Source organism: Lonchura striata, chromosome 25 (assembly GCF_050655825.1).
Source record: "Lonchura striata isolate lonStrDom1 chromosome 25, ASM5065582v1, whole genome shotgun sequence".
Classification (NCBI taxonomy): Eukaryota; Metazoa; Chordata; class Aves; order Passeriformes; family Estrildidae; genus Lonchura; species Lonchura striata.
Genome location: NC_140727.1, coordinates 1,664,062 through 1,689,368, shown reverse-complemented (window position 1 = coordinate 1,689,368; position 25,307 = coordinate 1,664,062). Strand labels below are relative to the sequence as shown.

The window sequence follows — 25,307 nt, the reverse complement described above, 5'->3', positions numbered from 1 at the left end:
CAGGGGGTAACAAAGGAGCTGCCAGGGCTCTGCCTGTGCTGCCTAATTATCCAGATGAAATCAATTCAGCTCCATTATGGTCAAATCCAGGTCTCAACCATTACCAAGGCGGCTGGAGAGCCTGAGGAGGGATGATGGAGTGGCTGCTGCGGGGCATGCGATAACCCCCGGTTCCACGGGAGGACACAGCCAAGGAGGGATGTCGCTCTTTTGGGGGGGATGGGTGGTGGCTTTGTGCTGCGGAGTCCCATCCTCCAGCTGGAGCCCTCTGCAAGGAGACTCCCCGGGCCAGGGTGTGGCACAAGAATCGCCGGAGCCCTCGTGGCACAGCCAAAAGCATCCCTGGTGACATCCATGGGGACACCAGCCCTGCCCCGGGGTGTGTGACCCCCGCAGCCCAGGCTGTCCCCGCATCCTGGGAGGATCGCTGGCCCAGCACCTCCTCTCCCCCAGACAGAGCAGCTTCCCTGAAGTGAAAAACCCCCTTTTTCTCCCCAAAATGCCCCCAGTCCCACCTGCCCAGAGAACGCGGGGGTCACTGCGGAGGAGACACGGTTTATTATTGATTGGCTTCGCTGCAGAGCGGGTGAGCACGGGGCAACCCCAACTCCCCGGGGAGAGCCGAGCCCCCCCAGCTCCTGCACTGGCACGCAGCCCGTGCTGGGGTCCCCCGGCTCTGCACCCCCCCCCGAGCCAACCCACATCAGCCAAGAGCCTCCATCCTGGCACTGTGGGAGCGTTAAGGAGTCAGACAAGGGGGGCACAGCCCCGGGGGTCCCCCAGCCCAGCCCTCCAGCCCCCCCAAGCCGGGATTGGGCTGGCGTTTTGCACTATAAATAAGGTTTCAGGCTTCTCCCGCCTGTGGGTGTGCGGGTGGCAGGGCGGGCAGGGGAACAGCAAGGAGCAGAGGGTGGCTGGGGGGGTCCCCACTCAGCCCAGGATGTCCAGATAGACTGGGGGTGTCTTGACGAGGGCCTGCAGGCGGCTGTGGATCTCCTTGATGGGCTGGCGCTGCTGGGGCTCCCGCTGCCAGCAGCTCTGCATGATGCCATAAACCTCGGAGGGGCACGTGCGGGGCCGCTCCAGCTCCCGGCCCTGCGTGATGCACTCGATGGCCTGCGGGAACAGGGATGGAGATGGGATCCCCCCGCGCTGAGCACCCCCAGAGGGGCTGCCCCCATCCTCCTTGCCCCAGCTCGCTCACCTCGGCGTTGGAGAGTTGGTACCAGGGCTGCTTCCCGTAGGTGAAGATCTCCCAGAGCACCACGCCGAAGCTCCAGACGTCGCTCTCGGTGGTGAATTTGCGGTACAGGATGCTCTCGGGAGGCATCCAGCGGATGGGCAGCATGGTCCTGCCCCCCACCTGCCCACAGCAGGGCTGTCAGCAAGGCAGGGACCCTCCTGTTTCCATCCCCCATCCCTGGCCCCGTTCAGTAAACCCTGCTGGAACTCAAACTGTCCCTCAGACATTTTTAGAGGTTCCAGGCCTTGCTCAGAAGCATTTTAGACCCTGGCAGGCAGCTGGAAACAGCTGGGATTTTGAGTTGGAGCCATGGGATGAGTTACCAACTTTGGAGGTGGAACACTCACAAAGGGTTGGATAGTATAGTAGAAGTAGTTACAAAACAGAAGGGAAATTTTTTTAGTATTGTACAGGGGGGTTTTAGCACCTGTACAGGGGGGTTTTTACTTTGTACATGGGGGTCAGGAGTTCTAAGATGGAGGAAAGTGGGCTGATCCTGTTCTTCCTCCTTCCTTTTCCTCGCCTCCATGTTCTTGGTGATGTTGGCACTCACAGATTGGTTTAGAGTAGAAAAGCACTTTGTAATATAGGTAGTAGGAATGGGGGGGAAACTATAAACACGTAATACGTAATATATCATAGAAAAGATAGCAGCAGCCCTGGGTGGGGAGGGAGAAGAAGAAGACAGCAGATAGAGAGGGTGTCAGGGGTGTGTGTGCCTCCTGCCTGGGCTGCTGAGCAAACCACAGCAGCTCAAGAAGACAATCTTTTAGATAACTCGCAATAAACTGCCTTGAGACCAAACAACAAGAAACTGCTGAGCCTTTCTTTGGAAGCACAGCTTGGAGGAGAGACTTTTCCACCACACGGAACCCCTGAACCAGGCTGGGTGTTCCCACAAAACCCCAGGTTAGGTGTAAGGAAGAAACGTTTTTACTCTGAGGGTTGCCCAGAGAAGCTGTGGCTGCCCCATCCCTGGAGATATTCAAGGTCAGGATTTGGAGCCAGCAACCTGCTCTATTGGAGAGCGTCCCTGCAGGTTGAGCTGGACCATTTCCAAACATCCTTTCCAACCCAACCCATCCTGCGGTTAAACGTGGATGGAGAAGAGGTGGCAGGCAGCAGCCACGGGCTGGGGGTGGAAAATCGAGCGTGACCTCCCACCCCAGAGCGGAGAGGAGAGAAGGAGCAGCTCACCCGGTAATAATCAGTGCTGTAGATGTCCCGGGACATGCCGAAATCGCCGATTTTCACCACCAGGTCGTGGCCCACCAGGCAGTTGCGGGTGGCCAGGTCGCGGTGGACGAAGTGCAGGGAGGCGAGGTAGACCATGCCCGAGGCGATCTGCGTGGCGATGTGCAGCATGTGGCCCAGCGCCAGCGGCCCCCGCGCCTGCCCCGCGCCCTGCTCCAGCATTTTGGCATCGGGGCCGTGGGACCTGCGGGGCACAGGGGCGGCTTGGAGGGCACGACGTGGGCGAGAGGCCGGGCGGGGAGAGGCTGCGCTGCCCGGCTGGGGAAAGGGGTAATAAAGGGGGTGCAGGGGGGGAAAGTGAAAATTTAAAGGGGGTGCACATGGGGAAAGGGGTAATAAAGGGCGTGCAGGTGGGGAAAGTGCAAATCTAAAGGGGGTGCACATGGGGAAAGGGGTAATAAAGGGGGTGCAGGGGGGGAAAAGTGAAAATCTAAGGGGTGTGCACATGGGGAAAGGGGTAATAAAGGGGGTGCAGGGGGGGAAAAGTGAAAATCTAAAGGGGGTGCATGTGGGGAAAAGTGAAAATCTAAAGGGGATGCACATGGGGAAAGGGGTAATAAAGGGGGTGCAGGGGGGGAAAAGTGAAAATCTAAAGGGTGTGCACATGGGGAAAAGTGCAAATTAAGGGGTGTGCAGGTGGGGAAAGGTGTAAATCTAAAGGGGGTGCAGGTGGGGAAAAGTGCAAATTTAAAGGGGGTGCACGTAGGGAAAAGTGAAAATCTAAAGGGTTTGCACATGGGGAAAGGGGTAAATCTAAAGGGTTTGCACGTGGGGATGAGTGCAAATCGAAAAGGTTTGCACGTGGGAAAAGTGCTCACGTGTGTTTGTGCAGGTACCCAGCACAGGCAGGCACTAGTGTTCACACGCACCAGAGAAGGGTGTGCAAGTGTTTGTGTGTGTGTGTCTGTGTGTGTGTGTGTGTGTGTGTGTGCAAGTGTGTGTGTGTGTGTGTACACGTGGGGGAAGAAGGCACCCACAGCCAGGGGGTCAGAGCACACTCACACACACACACACACACACACACACACACATGTGCATCCTCCCCTGGCACGCGGGCACACGAGAGAGAGGCGTGGACGTGTGTGCCAGGGAAGGGAGGGCACACACGTGTGCACGGAAGGGAAATGTGCTCACATGTGTGTGTGCGTGCACTGGGGAGGTGCACACTCACAGGGGAGAGGTGTGTGGGTGTGCACACGTGTGTGGGCATAGGGAGGGCACACATGAATGTGCACACACACAGGGAGGGTACACATGAACGGGTAAACACACAGAGGGCACACATGAATGTGCACACCCATGGGATGGCACACACACCTGTGCACACACACCTGTGCACACACACAGGGAGGACACACACACCTGTGCACACACACAGAGAGGGCACACACACCTGTGCACACACACACACACACACAGAGGGCACACACACCTGTACACACACACAGAGGGCACACACACCTGTGCACACACACATAGAGGGCACACACACCTGTGCACACACACACACACACAGAGGGCACACACACCTGTACACACACAGAGAGGGCACACACACCTGTGCACACACACACACACACAGAGGGCACACACACCTGTGCACACACACAGAGAGGGCACACACACCTGTGCACACACACATAGAGGGCACACACACCTGTGCACACACAGGTGCAGCCATTCCCCTGCAGAAGGCAGCATGCCAGGGGTGGAAAGGAGCATGTTCGGGTGTGAAAGCAGTGAGTCAGTGTGGAAAGCAGCGTGTCAGGGTGTGAAAGCAGCGTGTCAGGGTGAGAAAGCAGTGTGTCAGGATGGAAAGCCGCGTGTCAGAGTGGAAAGCCGCGTGTCAGGATGGAAAGCAGCGTGTCAGGGTGGAAAGCCGCGTGTCAGGGTGTGAAAGCCGCGTGTCAGGATGGAAAGCAGCGTGTCAGGATGGAAAGCCGCGTGTCAGAGTGGAAAGCCGTGTGTCAGTGTGGAAAGCCGCGTGTCAGGGTGGAAAGCCGCGTGTCAGTGTGGAAAGCCGCGTGTCAGGATGGAAAGCAGCGTGTCAGGGTGGAAAGCCGCGTGTCAGGGTGTGAAAGCAGCGTGTCAGGGTGTGAAAGCAGCGTGTCAGGGTGGAAAACCGCGTGTCAGGGTGTGAAAGCCGCGTGTCAGGGTGGAAAGCCGCGTGTCAGGGTGGAAAGCCGCGTGTCAGGGTGTGAAAGCCGCGTGTCAGGGTGGAAAGCCGCGTGTCAGGATGGAAAGCAGCGTGTCAGTGTGGAAAGCCGCGTGTCAGGATGGAAAGCCGCGTGTCCGGATGGAAACCAGCGTGTCAGGGCCCGTGGGGAGCTGTGCAAGCAGCCCTGGCTGTGAAGCGGGGCGTGCAGCCCCGGCCGGGCAGCGCGGCCCCGCAGCCCCTCGGTGCCTTTGATGGCGAGCGCGGCTGACAGCCCGGCCGGGGGCTGGGGCAGCTCTGCTCGGCACAGCCATTAATGCCAGCTCCCATCACAATAATCATAAAAGCCACGTCTCAGAGCTCCTGGCGCGGCCACTAAAGCGATGCCTCGGGCAGCCCCCCCCCCCCCCCCCCCGTCTAGCAGCAATACCTGGGGGGGCAATCGAAAAGTCTCTGCTTATTCCAGCTGATGGCCAATCTCTCTCTATTTAAGCCTCTCAGACAGCTAATCTAATCAATATTGCAAGGAGGGCTGCATTAGCAGGGAGCAGGCTGGCTGCGCTGGTGGAGAGGCAGATGGGGGGCTCCTGTCCCCCCCCCAGGTCCCACCTGAGGAAGCGGTTGAGGTCGCCGTGTTTCATGTACTCGAAGACCATGATGAGGGGCTCGCCCTCCGTGCACACGCCGTAGAACTTGACGATGTGCTCGTGCTGCAGCACCGTCAGCAGCTCGGCTTCGCGTTGGAAATCCGAGCGGGCGCTTTCCGTCACCTCCTTCAGCGCCTGCCGGGACACGGCGCCGGTGACAGCCCACGGACGCCCACCCCCACCTCGGGCACCCTCACCCCACATTGGACACCCTCACCCCACATTGGACACCCTCACCCCCACAGACCCCCTCTCCACCACATTTAACCCACTCACCCCCACCTCGGGCACCCTCACCCCGACACTGGACCCCCTCACCCCACCTCGGACCCCCTCACCCCCACATTTAACCCCTTTAGCCCACATTTAACCCCCTCACCCCCACATTTAACCCCCTCACCCCCACACCGGACCCCCTCACCCCCCCATGAGACCACTTCACCCCACATTTAACCCCCTCACCCCACACTGGACCCCCTCACCCCCACACTGGACATCCTCGCCCCACATTTAACCCCCTCACTCCATACTGGAGCCCCTCACCCCACACTGAACCCCCTCAACCCCACATTGGACCCCCTCACCCCCCCTTGAGACCACTTCACCCCACATTTAACCCCCTCGCCCCACACTGGACTCCCTCACCCCCACACTGGACATCCTCGCCCCACATTTAACCCCCTCACTCCATACTGGAGCCCCTCACCCCACATTGGACCCCCTCACTCCCACATTTAACCCCCTCACCCCACACTGGACCCCCTCACCCCCACACTGGACATCCTCGCCCCACATTTAACCCCCTCACCCCACATTGGACCCCCTCACTCTCACATTTAACCCCCTCACCCCACATTGGACCCCCTCACTCTCACATTTAACCCCCTCACCCCACACTGAACCCCCTCACTCCCACATTTAACCCCCTCACCCCCACACCGGACCCCCCTCACCCCACCTCGGGCCCCCTCCTCACCTTCACGGCCACCAGCGTCTTCTCCTGCTCCGGGAGGAGGTTGCAGCACTCGGCCAGGAACACCTTCCCGAAGGCGCCCTCGCCCAGCTCCCACTTGAGCACGATGTCCCTGCGCTGCACGTGGTGCACACCTGGGGGGACCCCCGCCCGTCAGTGCCCCCCGGCTCGGCTGGGAGCCTGGGGGGCTGCTGGGGGACCCCCAGTCCCTTACAGGCGTTGCAGAAATACTGGGGGTTCTCGATGACGTTGCTCTTCGGCCCCTCCAGCTTGCTCTCAGCCGAGGAAAGCGGGCTGCTGCCCAGGGTCATGAAGTGCAGGGACATGGCCAGGTCGTCCTCTTGGGCCAGCACCGCCGAGCCTCGTGGGGACAAGGACAAAGGCATCAGGGGACCCCCGGTCCCTCCCCCAGCCTGTGCGGCCGGTGCCAGGCTCTGCCGAGCAAACCCCCAGTTCATCCATCCCCGGGGGCCAGGCAGCCCAAAACCATTCGATCGAACCCATTTAGAGGCTGAATCCATTCCAGGAGTGAATTAGCAGCTGCTGCCCGCGCTCCCGGGGGAGCCGGCACCTCTCCACGGGTGTCCCCCCGCCCGCCGTCCCTCTTGCCACACACCTGGGGCCCAGCCCGGGTGGCCGCAGCCCCGGGGACGCGGGCACGGCGCTGTCCCCGGCTCACAGCCCCGCTACCGAGGCACCCGGCCGGCGGCACTCACGGTTCATGCCGAACTTGGAGCGGCGCCCGCACTTGTTGAGCAGGAGGAGCAGCACGGAGAGGGAGAGGCAGGCGAACACAGCCAGCGCCACGGCCACCGAGACCTGCTCCAGCGAGGACAAGGCTGGGGCCCAGGTCCCACCAGCTGGGTTCCCACCAGCCCAGGTCCCACCAGGTCCCTTTTCTCAGCCCATGGGGTGGGAACAAACCCCCGAGATGGTTACAAGCCCCAGGAGATGCCACGGGGGCGCTGAGGGTCTGTCCTTCATCCCCGTTGTACACCCCACATCCCACGCGGTGCTGGCTGCGCTGTCCCCACGGGATTTTTGTCCCCCCCTCTTCAGGCGTCCCCCCATCCCAGACGGCAGAGCGGCTCCTCACCCCAAAGGTGTGCTCATCCATGGTCTCCACAGGCCCCTCCAGCGAGCTGTTCCTGGTGCCTGGGGCAGGGAGAAGATGTAGGGTGACTGTGGGGTCCCCGTCCCCCGACGTGGCCCTGGCGAGGACCTGGACACCCCAGAAGAAGCCCTGGGGGGGTGGGTGGGACGCCCAGTTTAGGGGGGCCGGGGCAGCAATCCTGGCCACTCACCCAGTGGGGACAGAGACACTAGAGCAGGCCGAAAGGAGAGAAAGAAGAAACACTCATTATTCATCAGCTGGGAGCAGCCCATCCTTCCCCCTCTCATCCCTGGGGAAACTGAGGCACACCAGGGCTTGTACAGACAACAGGCGGAGCCCAGTACAACCCGCCCTGCCCAGCGGGTGTGGCACAGCTCCTCTGTAGGACGGGGGGGACACCCCAGGTGGCACCTACCGGGGATGGGCTCCTCAGGGCTGAAGCTGAAGGGGTTGTCCATGAAGCGCACCTGGACGCTGCGGGAGGCCGAGCCCAGGGCGTTGCGTGCCACGAGCGTGTAGTTGCCGTTGTTGACGTGGGTGGGCCGGTTGAGCTGGAGGCAGCCGTGGAGCACGGTGGAGTTGTGCTCGTACTCCATGATGAGGGTGTGGATGTAGGGTCCCTCCAGCAGCGTCGTCCCGTTGAAGAGCCAGCGGATGCTGGGGACGGGGAAGGCATCCACGGAGAAGGGGATGCACCAGAAATGCCGGGGGATGGCTGTGTCCAGCAGCAGAATCACGGGGGGAACTGGGAGAGACAGAGCTGGCTGCGTTCCCGAGCCAGACCCCTGGGCAGCCCTCACGCCAGCCCCTCCTGCGCTTCTCACAGGTGACGTTCAGCACCACGCTGTCCTCTGCCAGCCCCGCCGCGTTCTCGGCCCGGCACGTCAAGTCCTTGTGGTTGAGGTGGGAGGAGACGTTGTTGATCTCCAGGACGATCTCCCGGTCTGAGAGCTGCAGGGAACACCGGGACGGGATGAGCAGATGCCACCCCCCAAGCCTGGGCACCTCCTGCATCCCCCCACGCCCACCCCACCAGTGAGAGGGTGCTGGGGGGGGGTCAGCGCTGCTGGAGCCATACCCCTGGAAGGCTGAGCTTGCCTTGGTGACAACGAGCAGCTCGGGTCCCACCTCGGGGAGCACCTCGGGGAGCACCCACTCCGCGGTGGCCGGTGGGTTGGCGCTGACGTGGCACGTGAGGTTGGCGCTGTCCCCTTGGCGCAGCACCGCCTCGGGGGGCTCGATGCGGACGGCCGGGGGGTCTGCAGGGGTAGGAAGGGTGAGCCACGCGTGTCCCCGCGTCCCTGCTATGCCAAATGGGGACAGGGGACAAAGCCAGGGGGCAAAGCCATCCCCAGCCACGTACCACAGGGCTGGAGAACCTGGCTGCCCAGGGGCACCAGCACGCTGCCCTCCCAGCAGAGCAGGGACTGGTTCCCCAGCTCGGCCCGGCTGCTGCTCTGCCACAGCTGCAGCCAGCGGAGCCCGCAGGAGCAGTTGAAGGGATTTCCCACCAAGATGCTGAGATGGAGCAGGGAAGAGAGAACACGGGCTCAAAAGGACTCCAGGAGTTGGTGCGTGTCCCAGAAGAGTCAGCCAAGGCTGCGCCTTGCGCCGCCAGCCTCCAGCTTTGTGTCACACAACGCCCAACGTGCCACCCCCTTCCCCACACCCGTGGATGCAGAGCCACCACCTCACTGCATCCCCAGCTCTGTGTCACCCACAGGGTGCACCCCCAGTGGGAGACACTCTGCGCCCACCTCCCCCCTCTCTCTCATCACTCACAGCTCTTGCAGGGGCAGATGCCAGAAGGTTTTCCAGGAAAGGCTTTGCAGCGCATTGGAGGAGAGATTCCTGTTGGGACAGCCCCCATCAGCCACCCCTTCCCACTGGAATTCCCGCCCAGCATCCGCAGAGGATGGGGGCACGGGGCTGTCACACCGTGCCCCAGCACGGCCGGCTCTGCCAGGCGTGCCACCAGCCTTCAGCGGGGAGCCCCGTGCAGCCCAGGACGGCCCCCCCCCCCCAGTTTTTGGGGGATTCGGGAGCACAGGGCTGCCGGGGGGGCCGGCAGCTGCCCGCACTCCTGCCCAGATCGATGGTTTCCCACTCAGCAGCACAGCCCCGCCCGCCCCCGCGATGTGCCCGTGGGCAGCGGGACCATCGATCCCACGCGGGCACGGGGACCGGCCACCCCGCACCGGGGCCAGCGCCCCGGGGGGACCGGGGCGACCATCCCCGAGCGGAGGGGAGGGGGAGACTCACACGTGGCTCAGCCTGGGGGTGTCCTGGAAGGCGTCGGCAGAGATGTGCTGCAGCCCCGTCCTGGAGATGGTGCTGGAAGGAGGGAAGGGCTGAGCACCCGCGCTGTGCAGCCCCAGTCTCCCTCCTGGGAGCGGCCCCTGTGGCTCCGATCGAGCCCTGGGGATCCTCCCCCTCCACCAGCCCTTCCCTCCCTCCGATTCCCCGGGCAGGGACCCCATCCCCGGGCTGCTCACAGGTTCCTGAGGTCCCGCAGCGTCCTGGTGTCAGCTCGGGTCAGGGTGGTGAGCGCCGGCTGGTTCTCGATGATGCTGGAAGGCAAAGGAGAGGGCTCAGGGTGGCAGCCCACGACCCCTCGTGCCCGGGGCTGTTGGCAAAGCGTGGGGCATGAGAGCTCTCCCGCTCCCCAGGCCGTGCCCACAGCCGGGGATGGGGACAAGGATGGAGCTGAGCCACCCCACTGTGCCTCAGTTTCCCCTGGGATGAGCTGGGAAGAAGGGGGGATGGCAGCAGGTGGTCCCGGTGGTGCCGAGCCCCCGATCTGTGTGAACTGTGTGGGGTCAGGGCTGAGCCACCACTGGGAGTCCACACAGAATACGTTTGCTGGGTCCCAGCCCCACTCACCCTTTGGGTGCCCACCTTTTCTCAAACCCCAGGGTGTCCTGCACTGTGACAGGGACACCGCTGTCACTGTCCCCCCATCGCTTTATTCTTCAGGAGATGAAGAAAAGCCCCTGTGGGAGCAGGGCTTTTCCCTGCCCCACCCCACAGGCTGCTGCTGTGAGCCCCAGATCACAGGGGTTGGTTAATGGGGTTCAGAGCCACACCAAGGGGGTTTGGCCGCCCTGACCCCCGTGAGGGTGGGACGAGAGCAGCTGGGGCAGTGGGACGGCCGGGGTTCTCTCGGGGACCACCATCCCCACCACCAGCCACCCCACCCTACCCCACCAGCCAGCGAACAAAGAGCTGGCAGCGCCTGTGGCGCAGCATCCCCTGGCACGTGGGGAAACTGAGGCACGGAGACACTGCAGCCAGGCCCCAGCGATGCGGCACAGGCAGCGCTGTGGGGTGGGGGGAAACCCCAGGAATTGGGGCACTTTGGGGGCCTGCAGCACCCCGGCACCCCCAGCACCCTCCCATCTCTGCTCGCTCCAGCCCTTGTCTCCCCACCACGCATCCTGCAGCGGGGGAAGCAGAGTGGATGCCCCAAAGCAGCAAATGTGGGGTGTGTCCCCCCCAGCATGCCAACCCACAGACCCCAGGGCACAGCGACACCTCCAGCAGGGTGGGGACAAGCGGCTGCCCACAGCCCTGCCCTGCCCAGCACGGCGTGGGCGCTCCCCGCCCGGGGTCCCTGCTGCACCCTCAGCGTTTTGCCCTGGTTGGCATCGCCGCAGGAGGGGGTGAAGAGCTGCCCCCAGCCCCTCGCTTGCTCCTTGGGGGGATGCTGCAGCCCCCCCACCCCATTTTGCAGCCCCCAGGCTCTTCCCCCGCAGCGATCCCAGCCCGTCCAGCGATCCCTGCTCCAGCCCAGCCCCGCCATCCTGTCCCCGAGCTCATCCCCTCCATCCGCAGCACTGCCCGGTCCGTCAGCTCTGCTGCCCCCAGCCACAGCACCTCACCCCCAGCCTGGTCCCCAAAATCCCTCACTCCCGACCCCATCATCTCCATCCATGTCACCGCCAACTCCATCGCTGCACCACGGCATCCCCCGGCCCCGTCACCCCCAGCTCCTCTGCCTGCTCCCCGCGCTCTGTCCCCATCAAACCCCGTCACTCCCACCCCAGACCCCGTCACCCCCACCCCAGACCCCGTCACCCCCGGTTCCACCGCGCTGCCCCATCGCTCCCGGTGCCTCTGCCCGGTGTCTGAGCTCCATCACCCCGAGCCCCGGCCCCATCGCCCCCGGCCCCACTCACACGTCGGTGAAGCTGCCGCTTCCCAGCAGCGCGGCCAGGCTGCCCACGGTGTCGGGCTCCCGGCAGAGCAAAATCCCGGCCCCGGGGCAGCGGCAGGGCCGGGGGCAGGCACCGGCAGCGCCCGGGGCTGGCAGGGACAGGGACAGGGGCAGGAGCAGCGCGGCCAGGCAGAGCCAGGCGGGCAGCGGCGGCATCGCGGGGCCGGTGCCGGTCCCGGTGCCGGTGCCGCTGCTCCGGTGCCGCCCTCCCTCGCACTTGCCCGGCAGCCCGAGCACGGGGCCGTGCGGGGCTTAAAAGCAACGCACGGACCGGCCTCCCGGGAGGGGCCGGCGGCTCCCCCCGCCCCGGCACCGCCCCCGCCCCGGCCCGAGACACCCCCGGCCGTGATTCACCGGCACCGGGAATACTCCGACCCGGGGCAGGGGTCTCCGCACACGGGCACCGACCCGTCCGTGCCCTACCCGTGCCCTGCCGCCACCCTCCCTGCCGGCTGGCACCCTACACCTGCACCCCCAGCCCCACCGACGGGATCCGTCCCACCGCTGGATTCCCAAAATTCCCCCAAAATTCCTGGGGCACGCCCGTGCACACGCATGGACACACAGACGCCACACCCGCTCCAGGACCTGCCTCGCCGCGGGCTGCAGCATAAGGGACAGGGCTTATCGCCATCCCGGGGGCCACCTACAGCCCCCCAGGCTGTCACCTCCCCCGAGGGTGCCCCCAAATCTCGAGGCGTGATGGCCTCTTCTGGATGGAGCTCTTCCCAGCACCCCGTTATGTCGGGGCGCGGAGATGCTGGAGACAGGGGGGACGTTTGGTGGCACAGTGGCCCTGTCCCCAGCTGTCACCTCCGACCAGGACCCACCTCGTCCTCCTCCCCGAGGTGGGGCAGGGCAGGACAGGGTGCCCCATGCCCACCCGGATGCTGTTTTTCCCCGAACTCGCTCGGGAGCACGTCGGGGGTGGCTCATCCGAGCGTTGATTTCTGCACGTTCTCAGCCCGCACCCTTCCCCCCGCGGCTCATCTCCACCGCCAGCCCCCAGCGGCACCCACAGGGCCACGGTTCCCTCGGGGCCACCTCCCGTGGGGCCCCACTGGACACCCCAGCACCCCCCCGGCCGAGCGGGCCAGTGGCTGTTGCCACATCCTCCTAAATTCCACTGATTTGACGTTTTTCTCGAGAAACGCCCCCGGTTTGGGCACCGCAGGGCAAAGCCACAGGACGCAGATAGGGCCGGCGGCGTGAGGAGTGGGAATCATCGTGTGCCGCCCCCCCGAGCCAGGCACCGCCGCAGCTGAGCTTCATCCCCTTTATTCGCACTCAAATTAGGCAGTGACGCCCCTGCCGTGGACCAGCACGGCCTCAGCACTGGTCCCAGTGCAGGGGACTGGGGAGAGACATCAGGGCAACCTCAGGCTTCTCGGAGTGCTGTGACTCAGTTTCCCCGCCTGTGAAAGGTGTGGGGGTCACAGGGGTGGCTGACCCGCTTGCCAGGCAGCTGGGCAGCGATGACAGGGTCAGGTTGATGGGGGACCCAAATGCCAAACCCTGCTACCCATTCCCATACCCACATTATCCCACCCCCCCAAAAAAATAAGTAAGAAAAGACTGGGGTGTTCTCCTCCCAACCGGCAGCCCCCCACTCCCTCCCCCTGACTCGGAGCACCCCCAATTTAATTTTCAGGGGCAATGCACCCCACGGAACATCCTTGCCTTGCTGCCACCCTCTTCCCAAGGCAGCCACTCCCCGGCTGGGCCCTTGGAAGCAATAAATAATGCAGGGGGGGTCCCAGCAGTGGGGGGTGGCAGGAGAAGGGCGTGGGGTGCAGAGTCCAGCGGGGTCCGAGGGCACCCCGGGGTCAGAGCGGGGCTGTCCCGTTGGGGAGCTGGTCCTTGCGTGCGGGCAGGGGGGACGCGGGGGGCTCATCCTCCTCGGGGGGCGGCTCTGTCTCGGTGTTGGAGGGCTCTCCCGAGCCGTGATGGCCGTTCTCGGGGCTGTAGAAGAAGGAGAGGGTGCGGAAAGCAGGCGCCATGTGGTCCTTGATGCGCTCCAGGAGCTGGACGAAGGAGGGGCGCTGGCGTGGGTTCTGCTGCCAGCACAGGCACATCAGCTCGTGGCTGTGGAGAGAGGGCACCTGCTGGCTTCGGGGGGCTCCCAGCACGGCAGAGAGGAGGATTTCCCCCGGCAGCCTTCCCCACAGCCGGCTGTGGCAGTGAGGGGGTGCCCCCCGGCACTCACAGCTTGTCGGGGCAGTTCTCGGGCCGCTCCAGGATGCCGTTGTCCATGACGAAGCGCAGGACCTGCTCGTTGGACATGCCCTGGTAGGGCTGCTCGGCCAGCGTGGCGATCTCCCACAGCACCACCCCGAAGGACCTGCCGGAGCAGCGCTGCTCAGCCGGGGCATCCCCAGACCCCCCGGCTCTGCCCACCCCGGCACCTACCAGACGTCGGACTGCGTGTTGAAGATGCCATCCTTGAGCGCCTCGGGGGACATCCAGCGCACGGGGAGCAGCCCCTTGCCCCCTTTCCGGTAATAATCCGTCTCATAGATATCCCGGGTCATGCCGAAATCTGGCGGAGGAGGAAGAGGAGGAGGAGGAAGGTGTGAGCAGCCTGCCCCGCCGCTGCCCGCCCACTGTTGGGCGATGCCCTTTGCTGACCCAGAGATGGGGCAGCTGAGAGGTGCTTTAAAAACTTTTATTCTATTTTCAGTCTCATAAGAAGGGCGAGACAATACAGATGTTATAATTCACGCCATTACAATCAGGAGCTAATGATTTCTTAATTACAATACACTCTAAGTGTTTTTTGCCTATCAGCTTTAGCTACACTATGTTGTAAATGCCTCACAGCTCATCATCTAAAATTACTCTTCGTGGGTCCTACTACAATGCATCTTTCATAATTCCATTTCTCTGAAGTATCTAGTCTTTTATGTCAGGCTATCTTTTGAAACTTGTTTCTAGTTCAATCTTTTTCTCAACAATGTCTGTCTTAGACTGTGGTGTTTCTAAGGTAGTTTCTTATCTTATCTCAAGGTTTGTATACAGATACATGCTATACGAGTCTTCTCATGTAATTCACAGAATTCACAGAATTCACAGAATCACAAGGTTGGAAGAGACCTTAAAGATCTTTGAATTCAACCCCTGCCCTAACACCTCAACTAAACCACGGCACTGAGTGCCACATCCAGATCTTAAACACATCCAGGGATGGTGACTCCACCACCTCCCTGGAAAGGCCATTCCAGAACTTTATCACTCTTTCCGTGAAAACCTTTCTCCCAATATCCAACCTGTATTTCCCTTGGCACAGCTTGAGACTGTGTCCTTTGGTTCTGTCAGGTCTTGGAGAAAGAGCCCAACCCCACCTGACTACAACCACCTTCCAGGGAGTCGTAGAGTGACAAATGCACCTCCGAGTCTCCTTTTCTCCAGGCTAAACAACCCCCAGCTCCCTCAGTTGTTCCTCACAGGGTTGGTGTTCCAAGTCCCTCACCAGCCTTGTTGCCTCCTCTGGACGCACTCAAGCATCTCAACGTCCTCCCCAAACTGAGGGGCCCAGAACGGGATGCAGTTTTATCAGGTTTTGAGACTTTTCTGTGCATCTATTTCTCACACCCACCTCCAATCTTGACGGTGAAGTCCTCGGACACCATGCAGTTGCGGGCAGCCAGGTCCCGGTGCACGAACTTGTTGGCGCTGAGGTAGGCCATGCCGTCGGCGATCTCCCCCGCCATCTGGATCATGTCCTTGAGCGACGGCGGGGGCAGCCCGGGGTTGTTCTGCACCGTGCACGGAGTCAGGGTCACGCCAGGACCCCCCCGGACACCGGGTGAGTGTCCCCCCGGCACCTGAGCAGCCCCTCACCTCGGCTTCAGGCCTGAGCGAACGCAGGTAGCTCTTCAGGTCCCCACGTGTCATCAGCTCCATGATGACCAAAGCTGGCTGGCCCTGGGATACCACGCCGAGCAGACGGACCTGCAGGGACAAAGGGAGCTGGCACCTGAGTGGCCAGACGCCCCCGTGTCCCCTCCCTCTCCCTCAGCTGCCCACCTACCACGTGGTGGCACTTGAAGGCTTTCATGACAGAGGCCTCGTTGAGGAACTCGATGCGCTCCCGCATGGTGGCCAACTCATTGACTGTCTTCAGGGCCACCTTGGTCTCCTCTCCCTCCGTGACCAGCCCCAGCGCCACCCCCTCATACACCATCCCAAAGGAGCCCTGTCCCAGCTCCCGGATCACCGTGATCTTCTCCCGGGACACCTCCCACTCATCAGGCATGTACACTGTGGGGTGAGTGGGGAGCACCCATCCCCATCACTGTCACTAACCCCATCTGCATCCCCATCCTCATCTCCACGTCATCACCATCCTAGTCCCTGTCCCCATTCCCATCTCCATCCCATCATCATCCTCCTCCCTGTCCCCACCCCATCCCCATCTTGATCTTCATCCCATTCCCATTCCCATTCCTATTCCCATTCCCATTCCCATCTCCATCCCATCATCTCCATCCCATCACCAACCTCTTCCCTGTCCCCACCCCGTCCCCATCTTGATCTTCATCCTGTTCTCATTCCCGTCTCCATGCCATCACCATCCTTCTCCCTGTCCTCATCTCCCTGCCATTCCCATTCCCATTCCCATCCCCATTCCATTCCCATTCCCATCTCCATCCCATCATCTTCATCCCATCACCATCCTCCTCCCTGTCCCCAACCCATCCCCATCTTGATCTTCATCCCATTCCCATTCCCATCTCCATCCCATCACCATCCTCCTCCCTGTCCCCAACCCATCCCCATCTTGATCTTCATCCCATTCCCATTCCCATCTCCATCCCATCACCATCCTCCTCCCTGTCCACATCCCCATCCCATTCCCATTCCCGTTCCCATTCCCGTTCCCATTCCCATTCCCATTCCCATTCCCATTCCCATTCCCATTCCCATTCCCATTCCCATTCCCATCCCCATTCCCATTCCCACCTCCACCCCATCCCCATCCCATCCCCATCCCCATCCCCATCCCATACCCATCCCCACCTCCATTCCCATCACCTCCATCTCCATCCCCACGCCCATACTCATCCCCATTCCCTCCAGCGTGACCCCAGCACAGAAAGGGCTCGGTGGCCCTTCGGGGTGGCCCCTGCCTGTCCCCATGTCCCCACATACTGTCCGAGGCGCTGAAGTACTCGGGGTTGACGGAGGCGTAGAGCGTCCCGCTGGGGTACCCGTCGTGGTTCCTGTCGGGGTGGGCAGCGCTCGGAGCTGCTGCCTCCCCCCAGCCCTCCCCAGGCCTGGCTCGGCCAGACCCCACCCCAGCCCGGCCCCGGGGGTGCAGGGGGGTCGTTACCTCTTCTTGTTGCAGAAGAAGACGAAGACGGCCAGGCAGGAGATGAGCACCATGAGCACCACAGGCGTGACGGTGAGCAGCACGTAGAAGCTGCTGGACTCTTCCTCGGCTGCCAGGAGCAGGCGGCCGTGGATCAGGGTGTGGGCACTCATCCCACCTCGCATGGGACACCTGTCCCACCACCACCACCCCTGGGCCGGAGAGGGGGAGCCTCCTGCTCCCCAGAGCAGCAGCACCCTCTGATCCCTGGGTGCCGCTGTCCCCAGATGCCCCAATTTATCGGCAGCCCCTTCTGCCCCAGTGTCCAATTTGAGCAGCATCCCCCACTCCCCCAACTCCTCAATCCAGCAGCATCCTTGGATGAAGGATGGGAAGAAGACCAGCCCGGCTGAGCAGAGCTCTTTGGCTGGAACTCAGGGAGAAAGGAGAGGCTCTGATATTTGGAAGAGGGGGCGGGAAGTTCAGGAGGATCTGAGGGAGCTCAGGACAAGAATGAAAATTAGAAGGGCCAAAACCCATCTAGAACTGAATCGGACATAAGAGACAATAATAAAAATATTTCTATCAATCCATTAGTACCCAAGGGAGAGCTGAGAAGAAAGTGAGTGCTGGGCACTGCTGGGGGACATCGAATCCTCAGGAATTCATGACAAGAAAGGGGGGCTGGAATGTGATCAGAGAAGGGATCAGAACTGGGGAGGGGTCTGGAGCACCAGGACCACCTGAGGGGGGTCGGGGAGGCTCATCCTGGAGAAAAGGAGGCTCAGGGGGGACCTGTGGCTCTGCACAGCTCCTGACAGGAGGGGACAGCCAGGAGGAGGCAGGCTCTGCTCCCAGGGAACAGGGACAGGAGCAGAGGAAGTGGCCTCAAGTTGCACCAGGGATTGGATATTGGGGAAAACTGGAAAGCATTGGAGCAGGCTGCCCGGGGCACTGGTGAATCCTTAACAGATGTGTGGATGTGGCACTTGGGGACATGGGTTAGCGACAGCCTTGGCAGTGCTGGGAGAGCAGTTGGACTCGCTGGTCTTGGAGGTCTTTTCCAACCCTCTGTGATGACTCTGTGATGCTCCAGTGTCTCAGGCCAAGACCATCCCTCAATCCCTCAGCTTCCCCGTCCACCAACAACTCTCACCTTCAGCAGCCAGGCCCATCAGCATCTCCTGACCCCACAGGTCCCATCCCAGCAGCACAGCCCAATTCCCCATGAGCCCCAGCTCTCCTCCCTGCCCACCATGTCCCTGTTGATGTCCTCCTGTCCCCCACAGGTACCTGGCCCCAGGATGTAAAACTTGACCAGCCCCGTCCATGAGCCGTTGCCGGCCAGCGAGGTGGCCCGGACCTTGGCTGAGTAATTTCCTGGCTGGAGCAGAGCCAGGTGGACACCCCCATACTTGGAGTAGCGGTGGCGAGAGACGCAGACAACGGTGGTGACCTCCTGGAGGGGACAACGTGGAGGTGGCAAAGGGGTTTCATCCCCCCCAGCCACGTGTAAGCCTTGGGAGAGAGATTGGGATGGGATGGGATGGGATGGGATGGGATGGGATGGGATGGGATGGGATGGGATGGGATGGGATGGGGATGGGATGGGGATGGGGATGGGGATGGAGATGAGATAGATGGAGATGGAGATGGACATGGAGATGGAGATGGACATGGACATGGACATGGACATGGACATGGAGACAGAGATGGGATAGGGATGGAGATGGAGACAGGGACAGAGATGGAGACGGGGATGGGGATGAGATGGAGATGGAGATGGAGATGGAGATGGAGATGGAGATGGAGATGGAGATGGAGATGGAGATGGAGATAGATGGGGTTGGGATGGGTGCTGTGCCCCTGTAATCAGATCTGGCAGGGCATGCCATGGGGTGTTCTCACCTCACTCTCCCGGCTGTATTTAATCTCATACTTGAGGATGAGCCCGTTGGGGTTCCTGGGCTCCTCCCAGCGCAGCAGGACGCTGTTCTTGCCAGCCGGTTCCCACGTGACGTTGCCAGGAATGTTGTCAGCTTGCACTGCAGAGAGGCGCAGAGGCAGTCAGCTCCTGGGGGCATCACCCGGACCCTGACCCGCTGCCGATCCCCCATCTCAGCAACAGCCCAGCACGGCCAGGGTGGGGTTTGGAAGGGCTGGGGACGCACGCTCGGGCATGGTCCTGGCGAAGACGAAGGTGGCGGCGCTGCAGCCCACGGTGTGCGCGGCGTGGTTGCAGGCGTGGATGTCGATGCGGTACTCGGTGAAGTGGCGCAGCCGCGACAGCACCGCCCGGTCACGCACCACCTTGTCCTCGAAGATCTGGAAGTCAGGCTTGGGCTCTCCTCCGGGGCGGCTCGGGGCCGGCGGCTCTGCTGAGGAGGCGTTGGCCGGGGATGTGACGGCCACCACGTCCCTGCGCTGCTTTGGGGTCCTGCAGGACATGGGCACAGGAGGTGGTGGGGAGTCGAGGCGCTGGGATTATCCCCCAAAATTGATCAGGGGAGGGGAGATCCCCCAGGCTGGTGCGGTCCCAGCTCACCTCTGTGGGTTCTTATAGATGGATGTCACCTTCCAGGGTGGCCTGCGAGAGTGGGAAATCAGTTAAAGGGTCTGCCAGGAGCAGCCGCTGGGCCCCTCCCACCCAGGCAGACCCACGCACCCAGCTTGAGGGAGCCCCCCAAAGCAGGGACCCCCCCCAGATGGCACCTGGGGATGGTGATGGAATTGTGGAGGAAGTTCTCAAACTTCTTCTGGAAGGACTCGGCCTCGCCCTCCATGCGGAGCTGCCCGTCAGTGGGGCGGCAGGGGCAGCACCTCTCCTCCGCATCCTGCTCCCCCTCGGGACCATCCCCAAACCCGAAGCGCGTGTCTGCGCTGCTGGTGGGCAGCTTCAGGCCTGTGGGCAGCAACGGGCAGGGCTGGCAGAGCCTGGCTCAGCAGCACCGTCCTTGTTCTGCCGGTGTCCTCGGCTGCTGTGCCGCCCCTGCCCTGCCTGGCCTCACCTTTGTGGCAGTAGTCGTTGATGTAGAGCTCCATGTCCTCGGCCAGCTGCTGCCACAGCACCAGGTAGTAGACGATGTTGCCGTTGCGTTGCGTGGGTGGCTTCCAACGCACCACGATGTGGGAGGAAGAGTTGGACATGGAGATGACGTCCCGGGGCACTGTCGGGGCTGGGGTGACACGGGGATGGTCAGTCTTTCCTGGACGGGGTCCAGCGCGGGCATCGCCAGCCCCCTGCCAGCCCCTTACCCGCCGGCATGGTGCGGATGTAAACCACCTCGCTCTGCGCCCCGTAGTTGCGTCCTTCCTCGGCCGTGGTGAGGGTGATGGCGCGCACGAAGATGGCGTACTGGGTCCAGGGACGGAGGTTGAGCAGCGTCACCCCTGGCTCCTGCTCGCTGCTCAGGGGCAGATCCACGTCCAGCACGTTCCAGCTCTGGGCCCCACAGGCGTCCTGCCCCACGTACTCTGACACGTTCTGGAAGGGTCTGTGCCACACCGGGCATCAGGGAGGGTCCCGCCAGGGACAAAGGGCACCGCAGGCTAGCAGCATTCCCAAGCCCTCCACCGTGGGGATGAGAGGGAGCACTTACGACTCCTTGTAGTAGACAATGAAGCTGAGGAGGTCCCGGTACTCGGGGGGCCGGTACCGCTCCCACTTGAGGAAGATGCGATCGGACTCGGTGACGTTGGAGATGAAGCGCAGGGTCTGGGTCTTGCCTGTGGGGAGGAGGCAGGGCTCAGGCAGAGGGTCGTGGCACTGCTGGCTGTCCCCATCCCCGTACTCACAGGACGCCCGGTCCCCATTGGTGCGGGGGTTGATCTCCGCCTTGTTCTGCCGGCCCTTGGTGCCCGTCACCTCCTCCATGCGATAGATCTCGGCCAGGCACAGCTTGGGATTGAATGCAAAGTACATCTTGCCCACAGGGATGGAGAGGATGTGGTGGCTCCAGTCCCAGAGCTGCTGCAGGTTCTGGTTGTCCAGGACGTACAGGGTGTAATTCCTGGGGGAGGAGATGTGGATGGAGGCAGTGGGCAAGGGCACCTTCAGGGCCACATGTGCCCCCCAAAGCCACACCATCCTCACCCATCCACCATGGAGTCACCACGGATCAGTTTGAGGTTCTTGAAGAAGGACAAGGAGACGAGGGCGAAGGAGTGTTTGATCTTCAGGAAGCCCGTGATGGTCTCAATGAGCCCCAGGCTGCTCTGCAGCTCCGAGGCCAGGTTGTCTGGGAATGACAGACTCTGTGAGCTCAGGGAGAGAGGCACCTCCCCATAATTCTCTCTGCAAGGGAAAACACCCCCTTCCTCCAGCCCCAGCCCTCCACAGCAGCTCTCCCACCCGCGGCGGGTTTGGCGGGGCCAGCTGTGGCACTCACAGCCCCGGCGGATGTTGAGGATGAGGTTCCCCTCGATGAGGGTGCAGCCCCCCAGCTCCTGCGCCGCCTGCATCGAGTCGATGGTCTTGGTGCCCACCTTGCACTCCTTGGGACACAGCCCCTCGCACTTGTGGCAGAACATGCTGTGGGCAGGGTGACAGTGACGCGAGCCGGCCAGCGTGCCACCCCCGCGCCTGTGGTGGGGCACTGGGGTCACCCCCACCTGCTCTCGTTCCTGGTGTATCCCGAGGGACACTCGGACAGGCACTGCCGCTGGTGGATGACGAACTTGGAGGCGTCGCGGGGGTTGTCGGAGACCTTGCGGAGGCTGGCGCAGTACTCGGCGGTGACGCAGCGCCAGCCCTCGTACTCGTAGGTGCGGGGCGGGCACGAGGGCAGGCAGTGCCCGTTGAAGTGGAAGTGGCGGCAGGCGACGCAGGCCCGTCTGTCGTGGGGGCGGCCGCAGCCCCCCAGGCACTCGGCGTGGCAGCACTCGCCCGCCGCCGTGCACGCCGAGCCCGCGCCGCACGGGCACACTGAGAGGGGAGACACGGCGCGTGGGCACGGAGCCCAGCCTCGGGGGGGAGAGGAGAGAGGTGGGAAGGGCTCGGGGGGCTGCTGGCCTCCTCCAGGGCTGGGGGAAAGCAGGAGTGAGGGTGGGGTAGAGAGATAGATGGGGGGATGGAGGGAGGGAGGGACGTGGGGATGGATTCAGTGATGGAGGAACGCAGGGAGGGATGGATGGGGGGAGGAAGGGAGGAATGTGATGCAGGCACAGAAGGAGGGGCGCTGGGATGTGGGGATGCAAGAATGGAGGGGGAAAGGGGAGGATGCAGGTATGCAGTGAGGGATGCAGGGATGGGTTGATGGAGGAGTGGATAGAGGCACGGCAGCACTGGTGGAGGGGCGCCCAAAGGGATGGAGGAACGGATGGACAGCCTTGTGATGAGTGGCTGGCCAGGCAGGTGGGTTGATGAGTGGCTGAGCGAGCAGCTGGACAGGGGGATGAGGGGCTGCATGGAGGGACAGCAGCACACATGGATGGACAAGGTGGGGCTCGGCCCATGCTGAACCCCATCTGCCCAGCGCAGCCAGGCCGGGGCCACCGCCGGGGTTGCAGCCCTGATAAGGATCTGTGTTTATAGTACATATTTCATTACCAGCTCTCCTGTTTACAGAAAACGAGCTCAGGAGGGGCCTGTATTTACCTCGCCGCTGGGAAAACACAGCAGCCGGGAGCTGGCCTCTCCTCGGAGGATGATACAGCAGGGATCTGGTTACCCCACCGTGCTGCCTGCACAGCAGCTCCCAGCAGCAGGGGAGCCACAGCCACTCGCCTCCGGGCCTGCCATTCCCAGCCCTCCCAGTGTGCCCCACCGTGCAAACCAGCACCGTCCCAGAAAAAGCAGCACCGCCAGGCCCCGTGCCAGCGGCACCCACCTTTCTGGCAGTAGCTGGAGGTCCAGCAGCGATAATCCAGCCGCCCGTTGACGCTGGTCTGCACGCACGGCTTCTCCACGTCCAGGATGCCCGGGCAGACGTCGGCACACTCTTCAGCCGGCTTATTGCCGACGATGTAGGTGCTGTCCCCGGTGTCGGGCAGCAGCAGCCCCCAGTCGATGGTGGAGAGGTGGCAGAGCTCCTGGTTGCGCTCGATGCGCACCGAGCCGCGGAGGATGTGGCCCAGGCCGTGCAGCCCCACGTCCCGCAGGTGCGGCATCTCGAAGATGACCAAGGCGTAGCTGAAGAAGAGGTTGGTGCCGCGGATGACGGAGAGGTTGGGGAAGAGATCCCGCAGGCTCTCCAGCCCGTAGACACGGAAAAGGAGCAGGTACTCTGTGATCATGAGCAGGCGAGGGAAGCTGAGCCCCCGAAAGTCCTCAGCGCCCGTGGTGAACATCAGCAGGATCTGCAGGTTGCCTTCGATGATGGAGCAGTTCTCCAGCTTCCGCAGCTGGGAGACGTCGTTGCGGATGTCCATGCTGCCGCAGACTGGGGTGGCGAGAGGGGGACCCCATGGGCGGCAGCAGGGACGGGGCAGCTGCCCCCCACGCCCACCCAGGGATCCCCCAGATGATTTTTGGGGGTTTCATGTCCTGGCACTGCCTGTCAAGCGTGGCTGGGATTGGTTTGGGCGGCCGGGGAGACGAGAGCGGCTCCGGCAGCAGCCGGCGCGCCGCGGCTCTCCGGGGCACGGCGCATCCGTCAGCAGTGATGCTAACGAGGCCTGGCAGGCTGCCCTGCCCCATGGCAGCCCCAGATCATGTCCCAGCCCTGGGGGAAGCTCTCTGGGGGTGCTTTTCCCCTTCCCCAAGTTGTGGGGCAGCTGTGGGTGCTCACAGATCTCCCCAATCACTTTACCCAGTGTGCGGCAGCTCCAGCAAGGTTGTCCCCATCAACTCCCCCTCGTGCCCAGACAGGTAATGGGGCACACAAGGCCACCACAAGTGTCCATGTGGCACTGCCCCAGCCCCACCTTGGGTGTCCTGGGGCTTTTAAACCCAGCAGTGGGCAGCACGAGCCCCAGCACCTCCTGCTTCGTCATCCTGGCAGGGATACAAGAGCCAGACTGAGCAAAGAGCTTCCCACTGGCAGCATCCCCAGGCAGAAACCAGGGCCAGGTCCTGGAGGGGATCATGAGCATGGTTCACCCCTCATCTGTCCCTGGCAGCCTGGGCTAGTGGCTCGTGGCCATGTCCTGGTGACCCCATGCCCGGTGGCAATTTTCCCCTCTCGGTGTCATGAACCGTGGGCACTGTGGTCCTGGCAGCTGCCCACAGCCCCTCACCCCAGGTTCAGCCCCTCACTGGGGGCCCTGTCCCCTCCCTCTGTCCCCTCCCTCTGTCCCTCTGTCCAGATGTGAGTGCAGCACCAACCCCGAGGGCTGCAGCCCCTTGCAAAGTCCCCCTGGAAGGGGAGGGGTCCCCCGTGCCCCTGGCAGCACAGAGGACATGGGTGCCAGGTGGGAGCAGGGACAGTGACGTGTGTTCCTCTCGGGTGCTTCATCCTCTTCCTCCATCGCTCCCACCCCCCAGCACAGCCCCTCGGTGACTGGGGAAACTGAGGCACGGGCGGCAGGGAGAGGGGAAGGCAGCACAAATGACAGACCCTGCTCGTACCCCCCAGCTGTCCCCCTGTTGTGGCCATGAGACCCAGGACCCGCAGCTGCCCCCTCCCCAGCACGGCACCCCCTCCCCAAGCTTTCCCACCCCAGCAGCTGCGCAGGGAGCAGCGCTCCCCACTCCTGTGACGATTTTCCACCGTCCCACTGGGGCTGAGGGACCCGCGTCTGCCCAAACCCCCCACTCCACTCCCCTCAGCCCATCCCAGCAACAGGGAGCTCCCACTCTCTGCCCCTCCTGCCCAAAACGGGGGGTCTGCAGCGCCGGGGGGGTGCAGCCATGGGGGCAAACTGAGATGGGGAACGCCCCAAGAGCTTTGCCTCGGGGTTCATCTCTTGCAGCCCCCCGAGCACAGGCAGCCCGCACCCCAAAACTCACTCGCACCCCAGCCCGGGCTCCCCATCCCCGGCACTTACTTTCGGAGGGAGCCCGCACGGGGGGCACAGGGAGGTGGCCAAGGAGCAGCAGCATCAGCCCCAGGCGCGGGGTCCGCAGCGCCCTCGGCCCCATCCTCCGCGGGACCCCCGGGCCCCGTCCCTGCTCGGGCTCTGCCGCTCCGGGTCGGGTCCCGCTCGCCGCGTCCGGCCGGTGCCCGGGGGCCCACGGACCCTGCCCGGAGCCCGCGGCCCCTTCACTTTTGTTTTCGGCTGCCGCACACAAAATATTTAGCCTGACAACTGTCAGGGCCAGGGCCGGGGCATGTTTGGGAAATAGAGAGGGGGAAAACAGGGCGGCCCCCCCGCGCCGGCGTGGGTGGGAAGGGAGAACGGCCTCTTGCCTCAGTTTCCCCAGCCACAGCAGGGGGACACCAGGAAAGCGGCCGGCAAGCCACGGAGCAGCGCAGAAGGGACAATTTAAGGGTCACTCTGCCTCGCAGGGTGAAT

General features: G+C 63.0%; 2 protein-coding genes across 3 annotated transcripts; both read right to left on the bottom strand.

The window, feature by feature from the left end:
* Positions 1 to 539: 539 nt before the first annotated feature.
* On the bottom strand, positions 540 to 11,822 carry NTRK1 (neurotrophic receptor tyrosine kinase 1). 2 transcript variants are annotated; one of them, XM_085560536.1, is made up of 16 exons: positions 11,565 to 11,822; positions 9,882 to 9,956; positions 9,649 to 9,720; positions 9,169 to 9,237; positions 8,750 to 8,904; positions 8,211 to 8,645; positions 7,802 to 8,131; positions 7,577 to 7,594; positions 7,369 to 7,427; positions 6,989 to 7,091; positions 6,487 to 6,633; positions 6,276 to 6,406; positions 5,262 to 5,434; positions 2,441 to 2,681; positions 1,205 to 1,363; positions 540 to 1,116 (listed from the first exon to the last, which is right to left on the bottom strand). In XM_085560536.1, exons 1-16 carry the CDS (start codon positions 11,756 to 11,758, stop codon positions 931 to 933), a joined length of 2,547 nt encoding a protein of 848 aa, XP_085416662.1. In that variant the 5' UTR covers positions 11,759 to 11,822; the 3' UTR covers positions 540 to 930. The 2 variants fall into 2 exon arrangements, with proteins under 2 accessions (XP_085416662.1, XP_085416661.1); XM_085560535.1 differs by having other exon boundaries at positions 7,577 to 8,131.
* A 749-nt stretch (positions 11,823 to 12,571) lies between these two features.
* Positions 12,572 to 25,285, bottom strand: INSRR (insulin receptor related receptor). The gene is made up of 21 exons (XM_085561013.1): positions 22,742 to 25,285; positions 21,525 to 21,837; positions 21,302 to 21,444; positions 21,007 to 21,151; positions 20,709 to 20,923; positions 20,513 to 20,639; positions 20,169 to 20,407; positions 19,922 to 20,089; positions 19,626 to 19,815; positions 19,459 to 19,500; positions 19,085 to 19,350; positions 18,822 to 18,958; positions 18,207 to 18,372; positions 16,935 to 17,043; positions 16,754 to 16,824; positions 15,633 to 15,862; positions 15,443 to 15,553; positions 15,198 to 15,357; positions 14,012 to 14,141; positions 13,809 to 13,943; positions 12,572 to 13,687 (listed from the first exon to the last, which is right to left on the bottom strand). Exons 1-21 carry the CDS (start codon positions 23,280 to 23,282, stop codon positions 13,429 to 13,431), a joined length of 3,897 nt encoding a protein of 1,298 aa, XP_085417139.1. The 5' UTR covers positions 23,283 to 25,285; the 3' UTR covers positions 12,572 to 13,428.
* Between the last annotated feature and the right edge of the window lie 22 nt (positions 25,286 to 25,307).

Excerpts from the sequence above, each read along its gene's own strand:
- NTRK1 (XM_085560535.1), bottom strand. The coding sequence starts at position 11,758 with ATGCCGCCGCTGCCCGCCTGGCTCTGCCTGGCCGCGCTGCTCCTGCCC. Across the intron at positions 6,634-6,988 it reads CTCCAAGTTCGGCATGAACC|GCTCGGCGGTGCTGGCCCAA; the intron begins GTGAGTGCCGCC and ends TGTCCCCACGAG. Across the intron at positions 1,364-2,440 it reads ACAGCACTGATTATTACCGG|GTGGGGGGCAGGACCATGCT; the intron begins GTGAGCTGCTCC and ends TGCTGTGGGCAG.
- INSRR (XM_085561013.1), bottom strand. The coding sequence starts at position 23,282 with ATGGACATCCGCAACGACGTCTCCCAGCTGCGGAAGCTGGAGAACTGC. Across the intron at positions 21,838-22,741 it reads CTCCAGCTACTGCCAGAAAG|TGTGCCCGTGCGGCGCGGGC; the intron begins GTGGGTGCCGCT and ends CTCCCCTCTCAG. Across the intron at positions 19,501-19,625 it reads AATTCCATCACCATCCCCAG|GCCACCCTGGAAGGTGACAT; the intron begins GTGCCATCTGGG and ends CCACTCTCGCAG.